Here is a 16,234-nt window from a genome sequence, read left to right as displayed (position 1 = left end):
GAGGATTCAAGACTGCTCAGCAGGACGGCCCAGGAGGGGCGGGGTCTCGTGATGGGGGCGGGGAAAGGGAAGAACCAGACCAAGGACCAACCCCCGACGGGGCTTGTACCAGGAAGCGCCGGGGGGAGAGGAGCGGAGTTGAGACTGGAGCCAGGTGAGGCAGACGTTAGGGCTGGCGTCCTGCTGTGGGGAAGATGAGGCCGCCGAGTTGTGAATGGGGGCAGGGGGGTTGGAATTCCGCGGAAGAAATCGCGCAAAGCCCTAAAAGGAAGGGAATGGCTGAACTAGGGATGGGAAACCAGGTGGAGGCGACCGGGTGGTGAATAAATAGGCGGGGTTCTGGCGCATGCTCTGTAGCAACGGGCCCCCCCCGGGGTGGGGCAGGGACGCATGCGTAGTAGGGATCTCCTCTGGTGATGTGCAGTGGCGCAGTTTGGAGACCCACGTGGGGAAATGTAAATGTAGGCTAAATGTTAGGGTAGCTGTGGGACCCAAGCCCTCAGGATCTTGGTACAGGGCAACCCTGGGCTGCCGGCCAGAGGGTTAAAGCTGTCTCCGTTCCCGGGCTCTGCCCCTCAGGATGGTGGCAACATCGTTGAAACTTCGAGAACTAATCCAGGAGATTCGTGAGGCCAAGACCCAGGCCCAGGAGCGGGAGGTGATCCAAAAAGAGTGCGCCCACATCCGGGCCTCCTTCCGCGATGGGGACCCTCTGCACAGGCACTGCCAGCTGGCCAAACTTCTCTACGTCCACATGTTAGGCTACCCCGCCCACTTTGGACAGGTACTGGGCAGGGACACCTCCCTTCTGAGTTTGATGAGACATGCTAGTGGGGCAGGGTTTCAGACCCCCTCACCTGTTTGTGCCCCGATTTCTTTATTCTACAAAGTTCCTGAGTCCTCACAGAGTGCACCACAGACCTTCCCCATTACACCACCTGGTCATCAGTTGGACTGACCCTTCACTCTGGCCAGCGCCATTCAGGGCACCTCCCCCTCCTTCCATCCTCCTGTTTCCTTGAAACTACCCACTGATTGAATCTCCTAAACCTCTCTTGTTGAAGGGAGGGTGATGGGATATGCTGCCCCAACAGGTTAATCTGGTGTTAAGGAGAAAGAAAGAAAAGGGATGTTAGTGCCTCCAGTTTCACCCCTGCCCCTTCCTGGTCTGCCCCCTTCCCTATAGATGGAGTGCCTGAAACTGATCGCCTCCCCCAGGTTCACAGACAAGAGGGTGGGCTACCTGGGGGCCATGCTTCTACTGGATGAGAGGCAGGATGCCCACCTGCTCATTACGAACAGCATCAAGAAGTGAGAGGGTTCTGGGAAGCACTTGGAATCAGGGAGATGGGAGAGTGGGGAACTGGGAAATCCCAGGGGGTTGCCTGCTGTAGGTACTGGGAAGGACTGGATCTCTCAGAGGCTTGACTGACCAACTACCCAAAACTCTGCAGTGACCTGAGCCAGGGGATTCAGGCCGTACAAGGTCTGGCCCTGTGCACTCTAAGCACCATGGGCTCTGCTGAGATGTGTCGGGACCTGGCCAATGAAGTGGAGAAACTGCTCCTGCAGCCCAGCCCCTATGTGCGCAAGAAGGTGAGATGGCAAGACTTGAGGCACTTGCCTCTCCAGAAGCTGCCCCTCTCTGCCACATGGTGGAGGTTGGGAAGGTCCATCCTAGCAGACCGACCCCAGCACCCTCTGAGTCCCCTGACCTTTGCAGGCTGTTCTGACTGCAGTACACATGATCCGGAAGGTCCCTGAGCTCTCCAACATCTTCCTCCCACCCTGTGCCCAACTGCTGCACGAACGCCACCACGGTATGGTCACAGGGCTCCTCATCCCCTGTCTGAGCTCTGGCTATGGACAGAAGAGAAAAACGGGACGGAAACGCCAGCTCCTAGGAGAAGGGTAGCATGTGCGCACTAGCACACGCAGCCGTGCACACACGCATGCGCGCAGTAGACTCCTGTGCCCGGCCCACAATTCACCTCCCCCCTCCACCCCGCCTTACCTCAGGCATCCTGCTGGGCACCATCACGTTGATCACGGAACTCTGTGAACGAAGCCCTGCAGCCCTCAAGCACTTTCGAAAGGTGGGCTGATAAAGGGACGGCCCCGGAACAGGAAGAGGGGGATAGTGGGGTTGGGATGGGGCTGAAAGTTGAAAGGATTAGGAAGAAGGCCCAGATCGGGCTGTGCCCTCCCTCCAGGTGGTGCCCCAGCTGGTGCAGATCCTCCGGACTCTGGTGACGACGACGTACTCCACAGAACACAGCATTTCTGGAGTCAGCGACCCCTTTCTGCAGGTGGGCTGACCCTTTCCTGCCGTATCCCTGGAACAAAAAGCTGAGTAAGCCCATGGCCAGTGGTCACCTCCCAGGGAACGCTTTGGCTCAGTCGGTGTCTTGGGCAGGAGGGTGGCAGGTACGGACTTCCCAGGCCATCTCAGAACCAGTATGGGGAGGAGGATGCCCTAAGGTCAAAAAATCCAGTTTGGTACCAGTTTACTTTAAAAGCCTGTCCCCAGATCTCCTGGCCTCACACACCTCTGATCCCCTCTCGCAGGCCCCAAAGGACCAGTGGAGGTGGGGGAGGGGCAGGGAGTCTCTAGATAATCAGCTGAACCCCTCACAACGTTTTCAATGATGGATTTTTCTCCTCTGCTCTGTGACTCCTTACCCTAAGAACCATCCCACCACCACCACCACCTTTCAGCCTTTAACCCAATTTCAGGTCCAGATACTTCGTTTGCTTCGGATTTTGGGCCGGAACCACGAGGAGAGCAGTGAGATCATGAATGACTTGCTGGCCCAGGTAGGGGTGGGGGTGCTTGTTAGGTGTGTTGCTCTGTGATCCCACCAGCCCTGGGCATCCCTCACATGCCCGCTCACCATGCGGTGGCCATAAGATCTCATCTTCATTTCCCCCTAGACCGTGATCTCCCTGAAGACAGGGACACAGTCTATCTCAGTGCAATAGCCACTAGTACATAGTCGGGCCTCAGGGAACTTAGATGGTTGAGGGATGACATGGTGGACACTTTCCAGAGACCTGAGCAGAGGACGGACCCCCTGCATCTTCTCTCCCACCCACACAGGTAGCCACAAACACAGATACCAGCCGAAATGCAGGCAATGCGGTCCTGTTTGAGACAGTGCTCACCATCATGGACATCCGCTCTGCAGCCGGCCTGCGGGTACCATTCCATATGCCCCTCCCCCTGGGGCTCCTCCCACCAGCCCCAGAGAGACGGACAGGTCCTGTTCATTGGTTTCTCCTCCCCACCCCTGTCACCCTGTGCCATGCAGTCCCCAGTCCTGAATGAGCGGGTTGCTCCTCCACTGACTGTCCCCAGCCTCTGCTCTGCCTCTTGTAGGTTCTAGCTGTCAACATTCTTGGCCGCTTCCTGCTCAACAGTGACAGGAACATTAGGTAATAGGCCCAGATGTCTGGGGGGCTATGCCCTCCTTCTTCCAGAGTCCCCCAGTTCACCTGCCTCTGATTCCTGTACCCAGGGCAGGATGGGGCAGGGAGGGGGCTGACGGCCGCAGCGTGACAGGGCCTCTCCCCCTTGGGCCAGGTACGTAGCGCTGACATCCTTGCTGCGGCTGGTGCAGTCGGACCACAGCGCTGTGCAGCGGCACCGGCCCACTGTGGTGGAATGTCTGCGGGAACCTGACGCCTCCCTCAGCCGGTGAGCAGGGCCAAGGGCCTGGGGGCCAAGACCCAGACCAGCTCAGAGCAGCTGGAGAAAGGGGCCTAAGGAGACAGGTGCTTTGGGAAGAGGGGGCCTGAGGCATGTCATGGCGGAAACCCAGGCTACCTCGTATCAGCACCCGCCTCTCCTGCCAGGCGGGCCCTGGAATTGAGCCTGGCTCTGGTGAACAGTGCCAACGTACGAGCCATGACACAAGAGTTACAGGGCTTTCTGGAGTCCTGCCCCCCTGATCTACGAGCTGACTGTGCCTCGGGCATTCTGCTGGCGGCAGACAGGTACGGGGACAGGTGCCCAGGAGGCAGAGAGGGTGGAGTCTGAGGAGGGTCAGCACCAGGACTGAAGAGCCATATGTCCCCTAGGTTTGCCCCAACCAAGCGGTGGCACATAGACACCATCTTGCGTGTGCTGACGACGGTGAGGCAGGGCCTGGGCCGAGAGCTGGGTGGGAGCAGGCAGGGTTCACCACCCTGACACGGCCATGTTCACCCCTCCAGGCGGGCACCTATGTACGGGATGACGCGGTAGCCAACCTGACTCAGCTGATCGGGGGCGCCCAGGAGCTCCACGCCTACTCTGTGCGTCGCCTCTACAGCGCCCTGGCCGAGGACATCTCCCAGGTACTGCTCCCACCACCAGCCTGGGGCTGCCCGACCCTCCCAGCCCTTCCTGGGCCACCTGTTCCCTACACCTGATTCCCAACTATTTTTCTCTCAGGGTCACGGCTCTTTACTTAGTGGAGGAGAGACTCAGGACAGAGTCCTGTTTGTAGTTAGAACTTCTGGACTTCTGTCTGGCACTGATACCTGCTGTCTGTGCAACCACAGATGACTCACTTAACTTTCTTCATACTAGGTGTACTCAGCATTCTGCTCTGCCTACCTCCCAGAGCTGTCTTGATCACATAAGATAGACAAAAGCTCTTTCTGCTTGTATTAGGTTTTATTATTACCTTGAATGCTGAGTGAATTCACAGATGCCAGCCAGTATCTATAGCCCCCTTTCCATATTACTTAAGTAGGGTGAGCAGGAACCACCCACCCTTCCTCAACGGAGGGACCCCCTCACTTCTCCATCCTCACTGCGCCTCTTGTGGTTAGGCCATGTGGTTTTGTTTTGGGTTGTTGTTTTTTTTTTTTTTGCCTTACTTTTTTTTTTCAGCTTAAAAAATTTTTTTTCATTTTTTTTTATTGGAGTATAGTTGGTTTACAATGTCTTAATTTCTGGTGTATAGCATAGTGATTCAGTTATACATACGTATATATTCTTTTTCATACTCTTTTTTGGCATTTTTTTAGCTTACTTTTGTTTTTTATTACAGTAAAATATTATATATTTATTATAGAAAAATGCAAAAATACAGGAAAGCAAATACACCAAAAAAGTAAAATAAAACTACCTACAATTCCACCACCACCACCCAAAGATAACCCTGTAAACATTGTAGGGTACAGCCTTCCAGACATTTTTTGTGTGTATATTTATTCTTTTTTTCTTTCTTTCTTTTTCATTTTAAAATTTTCATATGTGTACTGTTGATTGTTTCTAAGAACAGGTTAGAGCTTTAGCCTTTTTTTTTTTTTGGTAATTCATAGCTTTTTATTTTTTTTTTAACTTTTTTTATTGAGTAATAGTCATTTTACAATGTTGTTAGAGCTTTAGCTTTTTAAACTTACATAGTTATCAAGGGAATAAAGCCAACCGACAAAGTAAGAATCAACAGAATGAAGTAATCCAATCATAAAGGACAGTCAGATATGCTTATACATATTCAGAAAATCAATCATCCAAGTTATAAATAAGTAGTTCATTTGTGTCTTTTTTTTTAGATTCCACATATAAGCGATATCATATGGCATTTTTCTTTCTCTTTCTGGCTTTCTTCACTTAGAATGATGATCCCCAGGTCCATCCATGTTGCTGCAAATGGCATTATTTTATTCTTTTCTTTTTGTTTTTTCATTAAAGTATAGTCAGTTTACAATGTTGTGTCAATTTCTGGTGTACAACACAATGCGTTGGTCATACATGAATATACATATATTCATTTTCATATTCTTTTTCACTGTAAGCTACTACAAGATATCAAATATAGTTCCCTGTGCTATACAGTATAACCTTGTTTATCTATTTTATATATACCAGTCAGTATCTGCAAATCTCAAACTCCCAATTTATCCCTTCCCACCCTCTTCCCCGCTGATAACCGTAAGTTTCTTTTCTATGTCTGAGTCTGTTTCTGTTTCTGTTTTGTAAATAAGTTCATTTGTCTGTTGTTGTTTTTTTTAGATTCCACATATGAATGATATATGGTATTTTTCTTTCTCTTTCTTGCTTACTTCACTTACATTCCATTGTGTATGTATGTATGTGTGTGTGTGTGTGTGTGTGTATATATATATATATATATATATGTATGTATGTATGTATATATCACTTCTTTATCCAGTCAACTGTTGATGAATATTTTGGTTGTTTCCATGTTTTGGCTATTGTAAATAGTGCTACTATGAACATTGGGGTGCATGTGTCTTTTTAAATTATTAATTTTTTTCGGGTATATGCCCAGGAGTGGGATTGCTGGATCATAAAGTAAGTCTATTTTTATTTTTTTAAGGAGCTGCCATACTGTCCTCCATAGTGGCTGCACCAATTTACATTCCCACCAACAGTGTAGAAGGGTTCCTTTTCTCCACACCCTCTCCAGCGCTTATCATTTGTAGTCTTTTTAATGATGGCCATTCTGGCTTGTGTGAGATGATATCTCATTGTAGTTTTGATTTGCATTTCCCTAAGAATTAGTGATGTTGAGCATCTTTTCATGTGTTTGTTGGCCATCTGTATGTCTTCTTCAGAGAGATGTCTATTTAGTCTTCTGCCCATTTTTTGATTGGGTTGCCTGTTTTTTGGTATTAAGGTATATGAGCTATTTGTATAATTTTGAACTTCTTTGCGTTACTTTCTGAATTTTATTCTAGTGTTTTTTTTAAGTTGAAATATAGTTGATTTATAATACTGTGTTAGTTTCAGGTATATAGCAAAGTGATTCAGTTATTTTTTTCAGATCAGTTTCCATTATAGGTTATTACAAAATATTGAATATAGTTCCCTGTGCTCTACAGTAAATTCTTGTTGCTTATCTTTTTTATGTAAAGTTTATCTGTTAATCTGATACTCCTAATTTATCCCTCTCACTCTTCCCCCTGTTGTAACCATAAGGTTGTTTTCTAAGTCTCTGCTTCTATTTCTGTTTTGTGTATAGACTCATTAGTATCATTTTTTAGATTCCACGTATAAGTGATACCATATAGTATCTGTCTTTCTCTGAGCGACCTCACTAAGATAATGTCTAGGTCCATCCTAGGCCATGTAGTTCTGATGTTTGGCCACCAGAGGGCAGAGGAAGCCCAAGAGCCAGGACAGAGCCACGAGCAAATTAACAAAACTGCTCTTATAACTGCTCCCTGTGGCAAGGCCCTTCCCTCTCCCCACCCTTCCAAACCCCATCATCTCTGCACTGCCTAAAGGGATGTCACAGGATCTGGAAGAGAGGAGGGTACCCAGACTCTGGCCCTGCATGTTTCTCATCCCTTGCAGCAACCGCTGGTGCAGGTGGCAGCCTGGTGCATCGGGGAATACGGGGACCTCCTGCTGGAGGGGAGCTGTGAGGAAACGGAGCCCCTTCAGGTGGGTCCTGCTTTGGGAGTCCACTGAGGAGGGTCAGGTCAGGGGAGGCAGGGCTGGCCCCAAGGTCACTCCTTGTGTGCCCCCGGAAGGTGGAGGAAGAGGAGGTGTTGGCACTGCTGGAAAGGGTGCTGCAGTCCCATATGTCCCTGCCGGCCACCCGAGGATACGCCCTCACGGCCCTCATGAAGCTCAGCACCCGGCTGCATGGGGACAACAAGTGAGAATGGGTCCCAGCCCCTCCCACAGAGCCTCTTCTTGGTGCGTCCAGTGAGAGATGCCCCTTCCAGTTTCTGACCTCTCTGGGCCCACAGTTCGATTGCCCGCCCACCCCAGCCTACTTCCCAAGTCTTTAGGTTCTTCTTTTTGAGACAAGTATTGTGGGTATCTTCCTGCCCTGTGGGGACCCTTCCTTCTCTGCCGCATCCTGGAGGTGAAGGGCCGGGCAGACTGCCGTCCCCACTCACATGGCTCCCTGTGGCCCAGCCGCATCCGCCAGGTGGTGTCCATCTACGGGAGCTGCCAGGACGTGGAGCTGCAGCAGCGGGCGGTGGAGTACAACACTCTCTTCCGGAAGTACGACCACATGAGGTGCGAGCGCCACTCTGCCACGGTGGGGACCCAAACCCTTGCCCATTCCCCAGTGTCCCTTTCTGGGGCCGAGAGCCTCATCCTCACCTGTGTCCTTCCTCATCCACAGTCAGAGCCTCCCACCCACAGTTCATTGAAGCTAAGTAGGCTTCCCACCCTCCTTGTTTGTCTGAAATCCAGCAACAGTGTGCCATCCTAGGAAATCGGAGGGGCACTTCTGACCCTCCATGTTCTTGCCCCTCTTCCCTCACACCTCTTCTGAAAAGCCCAGGGTCTCCCCAGAGGGTGACACCTGTTTTCTGTCCTCTCAGGGCTGCCATCCTAGAAAAGATGCCTCTTGTGGAGCGAGGTGGTCCTCAGGGTGATGAGGAAGCAAAGGAAAGCAAAGCAGCAGCCCGGCTTTTGGAAGCAGCTCCTGTCCCCACAGAGCCCCAGGTGAGGAGGCAGGAGCCCCAGGGACGAGCATGGTCCAGCTTCCACACCCAACCCTGACCCTTCTGCCCTTTCCCCCAGGCCTCAAAGCTCTTGGATCTGTTAGATCTCCTGGATGGCCCTTCTGGGGATGCTCAGCACCCTCCCCCTCTGGACCCCACCCCAGGAGGCGCTTTAATACACCTCCTTGACCTTCCCTGTGCTCCCCCACCCGCTGGTAAGCCTCAGCAAAGGGGAGACATCTTAAAGAAGGGGTGGTGGAAATGGGCTGCTTCCCTTTCTAAGCCAAGGACTGAGGTTTGGGTACAATCTTTCCTGCTATGTGTCCCCATCACATCCCTGTCTTAGTACAAGGGTTCATTAGATCATGCCAGTCTCCTCCTGGACACCCTTCAGTATCTTGCTTTGTTCCATACTTCTTTCCTGGCTTCTGGCCCTGCTTCCTCCCTGCCCACCTCATGTGCTCTCTCACTACCTGCTCCACTGGCCCCTCCCAACTCCTCAGGCCCTTGGTGTTCATATTCTTTTCACGTGGAAAGTTCTTTCCCCAGCACATCAGACAACTGGCTCATTTTCTCTTCAGGTCTCAGCAGAAATGTTGGCTGCCTTCCCCCACCACTCCTGTTTAAGTTAGTTGCTCCCAGTTATTCTGACAATAGTTTATTTCCTTCCAAGCACCAATTACAGTCCCTGGTTATCTTGTTTTCTGGTGTATTGCTTCGCTCCCCCAACTAGACTGTAAGCCCCAGCAGGGACCTCAACTTCTTGTCCACTCTCACTAACATCTCCAGTGCCCTGCACCCAGTGGGTGCTCATTTAATTTTTACTGAACGAGTGAATAAACTCATTCTCTTCAGCCTACACACTGAGCTAATTCTCTTCCCCAACTCTAGCTCCCATCCCAAATCTCAGAGTGTTTGAGCGCAAAGGACTGCAGCTGAATCTGTCTTTCGTTCGACCCCCTGAGACTCCTACTTTGCTGTTGATCACTGTCACTGCGACCAACGACTCAGGGGGTGATGTCACCCACTTCATCTGCCAGGCTGCTGTGCCCAAGGTTTGTAGAAGACCAGGATTCAGAGATGGCCTGGGTACTCCAGGAGAAAAAGCCACTACATGGAGGAGGTGGGTGGGGGAGAGGAGATGAGAAGGGAGTGATGTGCAGAGGCGGGCACTTAGGGAGTTATGGGAAGTGGCTCTAAAACTTTTGGGTGTGGAAGGGTTGCCTGAGCCCAGCCTGCCTTACTATGCTCTGTCCAACCTCTGTTCAGAGTTTCCAGCTGCAGCTACAGGCCCCCAGTGGAGACACAGTTCCAGCTCAGGGTGGCCTTCCGATGACCCAGCTCCTCAGAATCCTAAATCCTAATAAGGTGAGCTGCAGGAGCCCCTTGAGCCTAAGACCCAGGGAAGGGCGGAGTCATCGGTGCTGACCCTGGTCTCCGCTCTCCTATTTGTAGGCCCCCTTGCGGCTGAAGCTGCGCCTCACTTACAACCACTTTGGCCAGTCGGTGCAGGAAATCTTTGAGGTGAACAACTTGCCTGTGGAGACGTGGCAGTAACTCATCTTCCACTCACAACCTGAAATCCTCCTGTGTCCCCAAACCCCGGGGGCCCCCAACTACTTGGAGCCAGTGCTGGAGGGTGACCAGCAGGTGGCGCTCTGGTCCTGTGCTTGCCACTGCAAAAACTGGGGGCTGCCCCCTAACCCCACAAATAATGAAATCCCAACAAAGTCCCAATAAAGCTATAGGGGGGAAAGCCATATTTGAGGTAGAAAACGTACGTGACTAACAGCCAGGGGAAAGCCTGCTTACACAGGAAGTATGTACCTTGCCATGAGGGTTTTCTTTTTTACTGCTCTCCGGGCTGGGGAGCCAGTCTGCCCCCAGATTTCCAGAGGAGACACTGTACCCTCTGGGCCAGAGCAGGGCACAGTGGCAACATCAAACCAGAACTCCTAGATTTCTAACAGAGATTCCCACCCATTTCCCCAACCTGCTGCTATTCCCCCAACCCTGGGGCAGGGAAATCCCTGCTGCCTCGCCTCGTCTCTAACTCAGCTGTAAGGCGGTTTAGGAGCCGCTGGCAGAATCAATGGCATCGACCAAGGGAGGGGGGGTGGCAAGGGATTTTCCTGTGCTTAACTACTGATCACGGCTAAGTGGAAATCCTATAAACACGAGCGGAAATCAATGGAGGCTGCTTAGCGGCCAGGGGAGAGGGGCGGCCCACAGATTGCATCTGACGGATGAGGGAGAGGAGGCAGCTAAGGAGGGCTCCAGGAAGGACAGCTGAGGGTAGGGTGAAGGAACAGGCGGAGCTGGAGAAGGGCGTCACTGTGGGAAGGGAAGCCAGAGAAGAAGCACAGTGAGCCCAGGAAGGACCTTCATTAGACCCAGAGCTCTCGTCCCCACTGAGGAAGTGACACCCTAGCCCAGTCTCATGTCCGGATCTTTAGTCCCCTGTGGCTTCTCTCTGGAGCCATACACTTCGAGCAGGCGCTGATAGTCCTGAGGCCGGAAGCGCTGTAGGTACACAATCAGCTTGGCAGGTGCAGTCTCCTGTGCTGGTACACCTAAAGGCAAAAGGAGAGTGAGGCGAGAACCAGACAGCCACAAATGCTTTGACTTTCCCTGCCCATGCAGCTGGACCCCAAAGTTGTTTCCAAGGCAGCACTGGGATTCTGAATGCCATCCAACCAGCTTCTCTTACCCACCAGCCCACTCCCCGACTGGCCTGGGCAAGTGGGGACTAAAAGGGCCACTTCAAGCAGGAATGGACCACGGAAGCCAAGCCTGCGCTTCTCCTCCAGCGCGGAGAAGTGGTGGAGAGGTACTGGGGCACCATGAAGACAGAAGGTGCCTCAACAGCGACTCATTTCAGTGAGTGACTTCTCCTGCCCCCCAGTCGAGAGATTAAAGCCCATCAAGGCAGGCCAAAGCTCATTAGCTTGGTAATGAAGCGCATGCAGAGATGCACAAAGAGAGAGACACCAAGGGACTGTAGAAAGAAGAGAAAGAAGCAGCTACAGCCATGGGGTGGGATTCACAGAGAATTCTAGCCTCTGTGGCGTGGAGTCACGATAAGCCAGTGTCTGACTGCTAGTGCCTGGCAGCATGCTGGGCAGATAGCAAGGAGCTGGCTGTATGTCTGCTGAGGAGGCAAGAACAGCATTCCAGGGATGTAAGGATGCACAGCCCTACACTCGTGTGGATGAACTGTCTACAAGGGAGCTAAGTCTGGAAACAGAAAATCATATCTGCCAACACCTGTCCCACTGTCTACCATATAAACAAAACATTCTTGCCCTTTACTCAGGCCAACAGGACAAATTAAATGAGGATTTGGTTGTGAAAATGAGAGGACAGGAGTTGAGGGGAAGGATGGATGGAGGGAAAGATTGAAGAGAGAGCTGACAAATGGAACTGAAGGACATCTGGAGTGGTTAGAGGTTTAAGAACTAAATGACTGGGGTAGATTAGGGACACATGGAAGGGTTCAATCCAGGTTAGACAGCTATTGCAAAAGAGGAAACCAGATTTGACTGAGCCCTAAGCAAACTGAGTCCTCTAGAAAATTGCTAAAAATAATTCCCCTTACAGAAATAGACTCAAGACCCTCCCCACCAACTGGTCCAGTGGGTACGTCCAGAAGAGGAACAAGGGAAGCACAGAAGGGCCTGTGTCCCTCACCGAGCATGCTGCTGAGGCTGTGGATCTTCCTTAGGGCGGTTGGGACTTCAGCCTCTTTGTGCACCAGGGCCTCTACCTCACCCACAGCGTAGCCAAAGTCAGCTGTATCCAGGTCCACCCTGAGCGGTGGCTCCTCTTCATCAGCTCCAGATAGCACCAGTTTCCAGGCACTCCGCTTAGTCACAAAACTAGCTACTTCTTGCAGCCCCAGCGGGCCCAGAGCAGCAGCCACACCTCCAGCCCCTAGGACCTCACCTCCCAGCACCTCACAGAGTTGGGCCACAATTGCAGGCTCAGCTGTGAGTTCCATGTACTCAGTGTGGGGGCCGGAGACACTTGTTGCTCCGGGACATTTGAACTCCCATCCACTACCCTCTCGCTGCCGCAGCCAGTGGTCAGCCCGCATGAGGCTCAGCTCAGGGGTGTCATAGTAGCTGTCTCGGAAAGTGACCCGGTGCTCCAGGACGGCCCCCAACTCCTGCAGCCGCTCCTCTGTGCCAGGCCCGGGAATGAACTTTCGCTCCACTTCAATCAGGCCCTGGGCCATGCTCCCTGCAATCAGTCAATCAACAAACATTGGCTGAGCTCCCAAAGACACCCTTCCCGCCCCCGCGCCCACACCAGAAGAACTTAAGAGGCGTACACAGTCACAGTGCTCTCTGTTGGGGGCCCTTTCTTCCTGCCTCTGTGATGGATGGCCCGTCTGTCTCTGATGTTTTGAAGCTCAACAACAGTGACGGGTCTCCAGTTAGACTCCTTCCAGTGCTGCTGATGTCCTGAATCCAAAGGACTTCCTAGAAAGCAAGCCGTGTAGCAGATGTCCCTTCAACGCGCCCCCTCAATACCCTGCTACCCCGGGAGGCCGGTGGATCACTGTCAGGGACAACCCCGCCCGGCCCCCCATAGCCCAGGCCCGCGGAACTTCGGGTCTCACCTCAAAGAACCAAGGGTCTCCCTCTCGCGGGACCTGGAGAACGGGGAAGGAACCCAAGCCACGCCCGCGAGGAATGCCGGGAGATGTCCCTGGCCCGGACCTCGGTCCGGCTCTCTGTGCATCCAGGAGGACCCAGCACGAGCGGCCATGTTAGGCCCGATGTGGCAGTGTCGAGGACAGGCCGGCGCCTGAGAGACCTGCTAGGTTATGGGGGGCTGCGACCTCCGCGGTGGACCTGGAACGAGGCCGCCCCGCTGTGATTTGCTCCTCATCCCCAACCCTCCCGGCTCCTGGTGGGCGGCCCGGGTCTCAGGCCGCAGGCTAAGCCCGGCACCCTGGGGGCTCCGGGTGCATGATGGGAGATGTAGTTCCAAAGGGAAGCTTTGCTTTCTCGCCCCACCCGTCGCTATGGTGACAGGAAAGCTGTGATTAACGCCGGCGGGACTTCTAAAGTTGAGCTGGGGCGGATGGAAAAGGAACTGAGACCCCAGTCCTATCTCCAACCCCCTTAATGCGTAGGAAGATGGGCCTGGAATACAAGCCACTCACTCAGACACTGTCCAGCAGATTTTTTTTGACTATTACGGTGGCTCAGTAAGTGCAGGCTGATGGCAATGGGCTGGAGGAAAAAAAAGAAAGAGAAGGAAAACTGAGACCAGTTTAGCTACTCTGAAGTTTTAGAGGGGATTTAATACATCCCCATGAATGTTAAGGGTAAGGATGGATGGGAGACTTTCTGTCAGAAGAAAGTGATATTTTGGATGGAAACTAAAGACATGATGGGATTTCAACAGTTGGAGACCCAGATGGAGACAGGAACAGCATGAGCAAAGGACCAGAAGCTGGAGAGCACCTGAGAGTGTGTAAGAGAAAAGAGATGAAGCTTGAAATACAGTTGAGGAGCAAGTTGGAAAAGGCCTTGAGTGCCAGACTGAGGCGTTTGTCACTGAGTTTCCAGTGGCCTCTGTGCAGGCTTTATCAGGAATAGAAATATTCGTGTTCATTTAAAATACAGGAAGACATGAGAATGATCCTTTTTTTTGGAAACAAAATAAAGAAAACTCCTCTTTACTCTCTCCAAGGACTATGATTACCTAGATGGCGTCAACTGTAAATCTACCCCTTTTGGTAAGGTAGCTTGCTGAAGAGCAGTGGCTCTTGTCAACTGCTGGGCTCCCTCCTTTTATGGATGCAAATTGCTCAGTTCTCAACGCCTGTCCTCTCCCGGGTATGTGTCTGGAAACAGGTGACCTGTAGGAAGTACTGTGGAGAGGACACTGGTTTACAGACATGGCATCTTGAACTTGGATCTCTTGGCTGCATGCTTCCCCCCACCCCCATCTCATGACAGGCACCAATAGGCAGGGAGGAGAGGGAAACCAGCCCCTAACTCCTTTCACTCGCGTGCTTTTCATCTGCCCTTTGCTTTTCAGTTTTGTTGCCTAAGGGAAAAAGACAATCTCTTCCCTGAGTTAAAAGGTCCAATTCGGTGGGGCAGAGGCAGCAGTTTAAGTACAAGGAAAGACCAGACTCCAAAGCTAGACTGACCTGGAGTTGACTCTCATTTTTACTTGGTTGATGTTTGGCATTGGGCAAGCTACTCCACCTCCGTGAATCTCTGTTTTCTCTTTGGTAAAACGTGGACTGCTTCACAGTTAAGTGAGGATTCCATGACAAACTGTCCCATCGTAAATTTTAAAATGTTTGGGTTTTTTTCCTTTTTTCCTGTGAACTACAGGATTTTTTTCTTTTTTTTTTCTTTTAAGAGAAGCAGTCTAATGTGGGCTCTGGAGTCAGACCATCAAGGTTTGAATCCTGGCATGGTCATTTATTGGCTGTGTGACTTTAGGCCAGTTAATTAACTTGTTTGTGCCCTGGTTTCCTCAGCTGTAAAATGGGACTGTAAAATAGTTGTGAGGATTAAATAAGTTAATATATGTAAACGTGCTTGGAACTGTCCCTATATACTCTATAAATTTTAGCAATTACTGTTATTAGATTACAGGAGGGCTTGTGAGCTGATAAACTGAAGATAAGGATGGGGAACTAGAACCTCCCCCACCCCCCACCCAACTCTGGGGACTATATAACCACGTGGAAGAAACAGAAGCTCCTAGAGATCAGAGTAATTGCTGTGGAAGAGAAGGTTGAAGTACCCCATTGGAAGGGAGGGTAACATAAGGCAAGAAGCATGTGAAAAAAAAGAGAGGCCTTGATGACTCCGGGAAGCTGGTAGAAGCCAAGGCTTGTTCTAGAGCTGGTTTAAAACAAAATAACATAACATATGTATGATTTCTGTAGGCAGAAGAAAGAGGAAGAGAAGACGGCAAAGTGTTTAAAAGAGCCTTTCCTCTTTGCAGGCACCGGCTTGGACCTGGTGCCAAAGTCGAGCAGGTGGCCGGACAGGGGACCGCCTTCACTCCGGCCTTGGGTCCCACCCAAGGTCCAACAGGCAGGCGGACACCAAGCTCTAGGGCCGGCGGGCGGGGGCGGGGGCGGACGGACTACAACTCCCAGCATACTCCGCGGCGGGCGGGCCGCTGCACCTGCTCAGTGGGGCCGCCCCGGGCGCCTGGGTATTGATTATTCCATTGTGTGGGACGCCTCGGCTCCAGCCAGTGAATGAGGCGGAGGAGTGAGGGCGAGGAGGAGGAGGAGGAGGGCGAGGAGGAGGAGGAGGAGGAGGCGGCAGGGAGCGAGCGAGAGTGCCCAGGGTGAATCAATGGAAACCCCCTCACGAAGCCGGGAAAACACTTCAGCCGCAGCCAAATAGCATTGATTATTTTCCTTCACTTCCCTCACCGCCGTGAATTTATTTATTTATTTTTTCCATCTCCGTCCCCGACGCCCCGGAGTGAGCGCTGGAGGGAGGGAGGAGGAGGGGAAAAAAGGAATCAACACATCGGAGAAGTCCCTTCCAAGAGCCACCCCCTCCCCTCCCCGCCTCGCGCTGCTCGGCGGCCGCGGTTCGACTCCCGTCCCTGCTTCCAGCTGAGGTGTAAGTGCATCGATTTCCGATGCTGCTGGGTTGGTTTTTTTCTCCTCTCCCTCTCTCTCTTCTTCCTTTCCTTGCTCTTTGGAAGCTTGAGACGGAGGGGAGAGGAGGCGCTCGGAGACTGCCGCTGGAGGGCACGGAGAGGGACGGGAAGGGGCTGGGGGGAGGGGACCTGGACGGATAGACGG

At 52.1% G+C, this 16,234-nt stretch overlaps 3 protein-coding genes and 1 long non-coding RNA gene across 5 annotated transcripts in view; 3 read left to right on the top strand and 1 right to left on the bottom strand.

Annotated features, from left to right (window-relative positions):
• The first annotated feature begins 67 nt into the window (after positions 1-67).
• AP1G2 (adaptor related protein complex 1 subunit gamma 2) lies at positions 68-10,189 on the top strand. Its single transcript, XM_006217251.4, has 22 exons — positions 68-154; positions 580-784; positions 1,187-1,311; positions 1,455-1,596; positions 1,724-1,820; positions 2,020-2,096; positions 2,214-2,309; positions 2,737-2,817; positions 3,101-3,199; positions 3,380-3,435; positions 3,584-3,697; positions 3,856-3,996; positions 4,081-4,135; positions 4,216-4,338; positions 7,316-7,405; positions 7,495-7,622; positions 7,889-7,993; positions 8,305-8,428; positions 8,507-8,642; positions 9,319-9,482; positions 9,697-9,795; positions 9,883-10,189. Exons 2-22 carry the CDS (start codon positions 581-583, stop codon positions 9,982-9,984), a joined length of 2,358 nt encoding a protein of 785 aa, XP_006217313.1. The 5' UTR covers positions 68-154; position 580; the 3' UTR covers positions 9,985-10,189.
• Positions 10,190-10,793: 604 nt separating this feature from the next.
• THTPA (thiamine triphosphatase) lies at positions 10,794-13,367 on the bottom strand. 2 transcript variants are annotated; one of them, XM_072962851.1, is made up of 4 exons: positions 13,052-13,367; positions 12,761-12,911; positions 12,373-12,669; positions 10,794-11,000 (listed from the first exon to the last, which is right to left on the bottom strand). In XM_072962851.1, the coding sequence occupies exons 3-4, from the start codon at positions 12,662-12,664 to the stop codon at positions 10,855-10,857; spliced, it is 438 nt and encodes a 145-aa protein (XP_072818952.1). In that variant the 5' UTR covers positions 12,665-12,669; positions 12,761-12,911; positions 13,052-13,367; the 3' UTR covers positions 10,794-10,854. The 2 variants fall into 2 exon arrangements, with proteins under 2 accessions (XP_072818952.1, XP_015105869.2); XM_015250383.3 differs by having other exon boundaries at positions 12,118-12,669; positions 13,052-13,351.
• A 24-nt stretch (positions 13,368-13,391) lies between these two features.
• LOC140696862 (uncharacterized) lies at positions 13,392-14,994 on the top strand. The gene is made up of 2 exons (XR_012073447.1): positions 13,392-13,645; positions 13,846-14,994. It is a non-coding gene; the product is annotated as an uncharacterized lncRNA (long non-coding RNA).
• A 642-nt stretch (positions 14,995-15,636) lies between these two features.
• Positions 15,637-16,234, top strand: part of ZFHX2 (zinc finger homeobox 2) — a 28,929-nt gene continuing 28,331 nt past the window's right edge. Inside the window, exon 1 of the mRNA XM_072962849.1 lies at positions 15,637-16,049. The gene's annotated coding sequence lies outside the window, so the exon portion shown is untranslated. The remainder of the gene's footprint in view (positions 16,050-16,234) is intronic.

The sequence above is a fragment of the Vicugna pacos genome, chromosome 6, assembly GCF_048564905.1.
Source record: "Vicugna pacos chromosome 6, VicPac4, whole genome shotgun sequence".
Classification (NCBI taxonomy): Eukaryota; Metazoa; Chordata; class Mammalia; order Artiodactyla; family Camelidae; genus Vicugna; species Vicugna pacos.
Note: the sequence above shows the minus strand (reverse complement) of the source record. Positions and strands in the feature narration are given on the sequence as shown.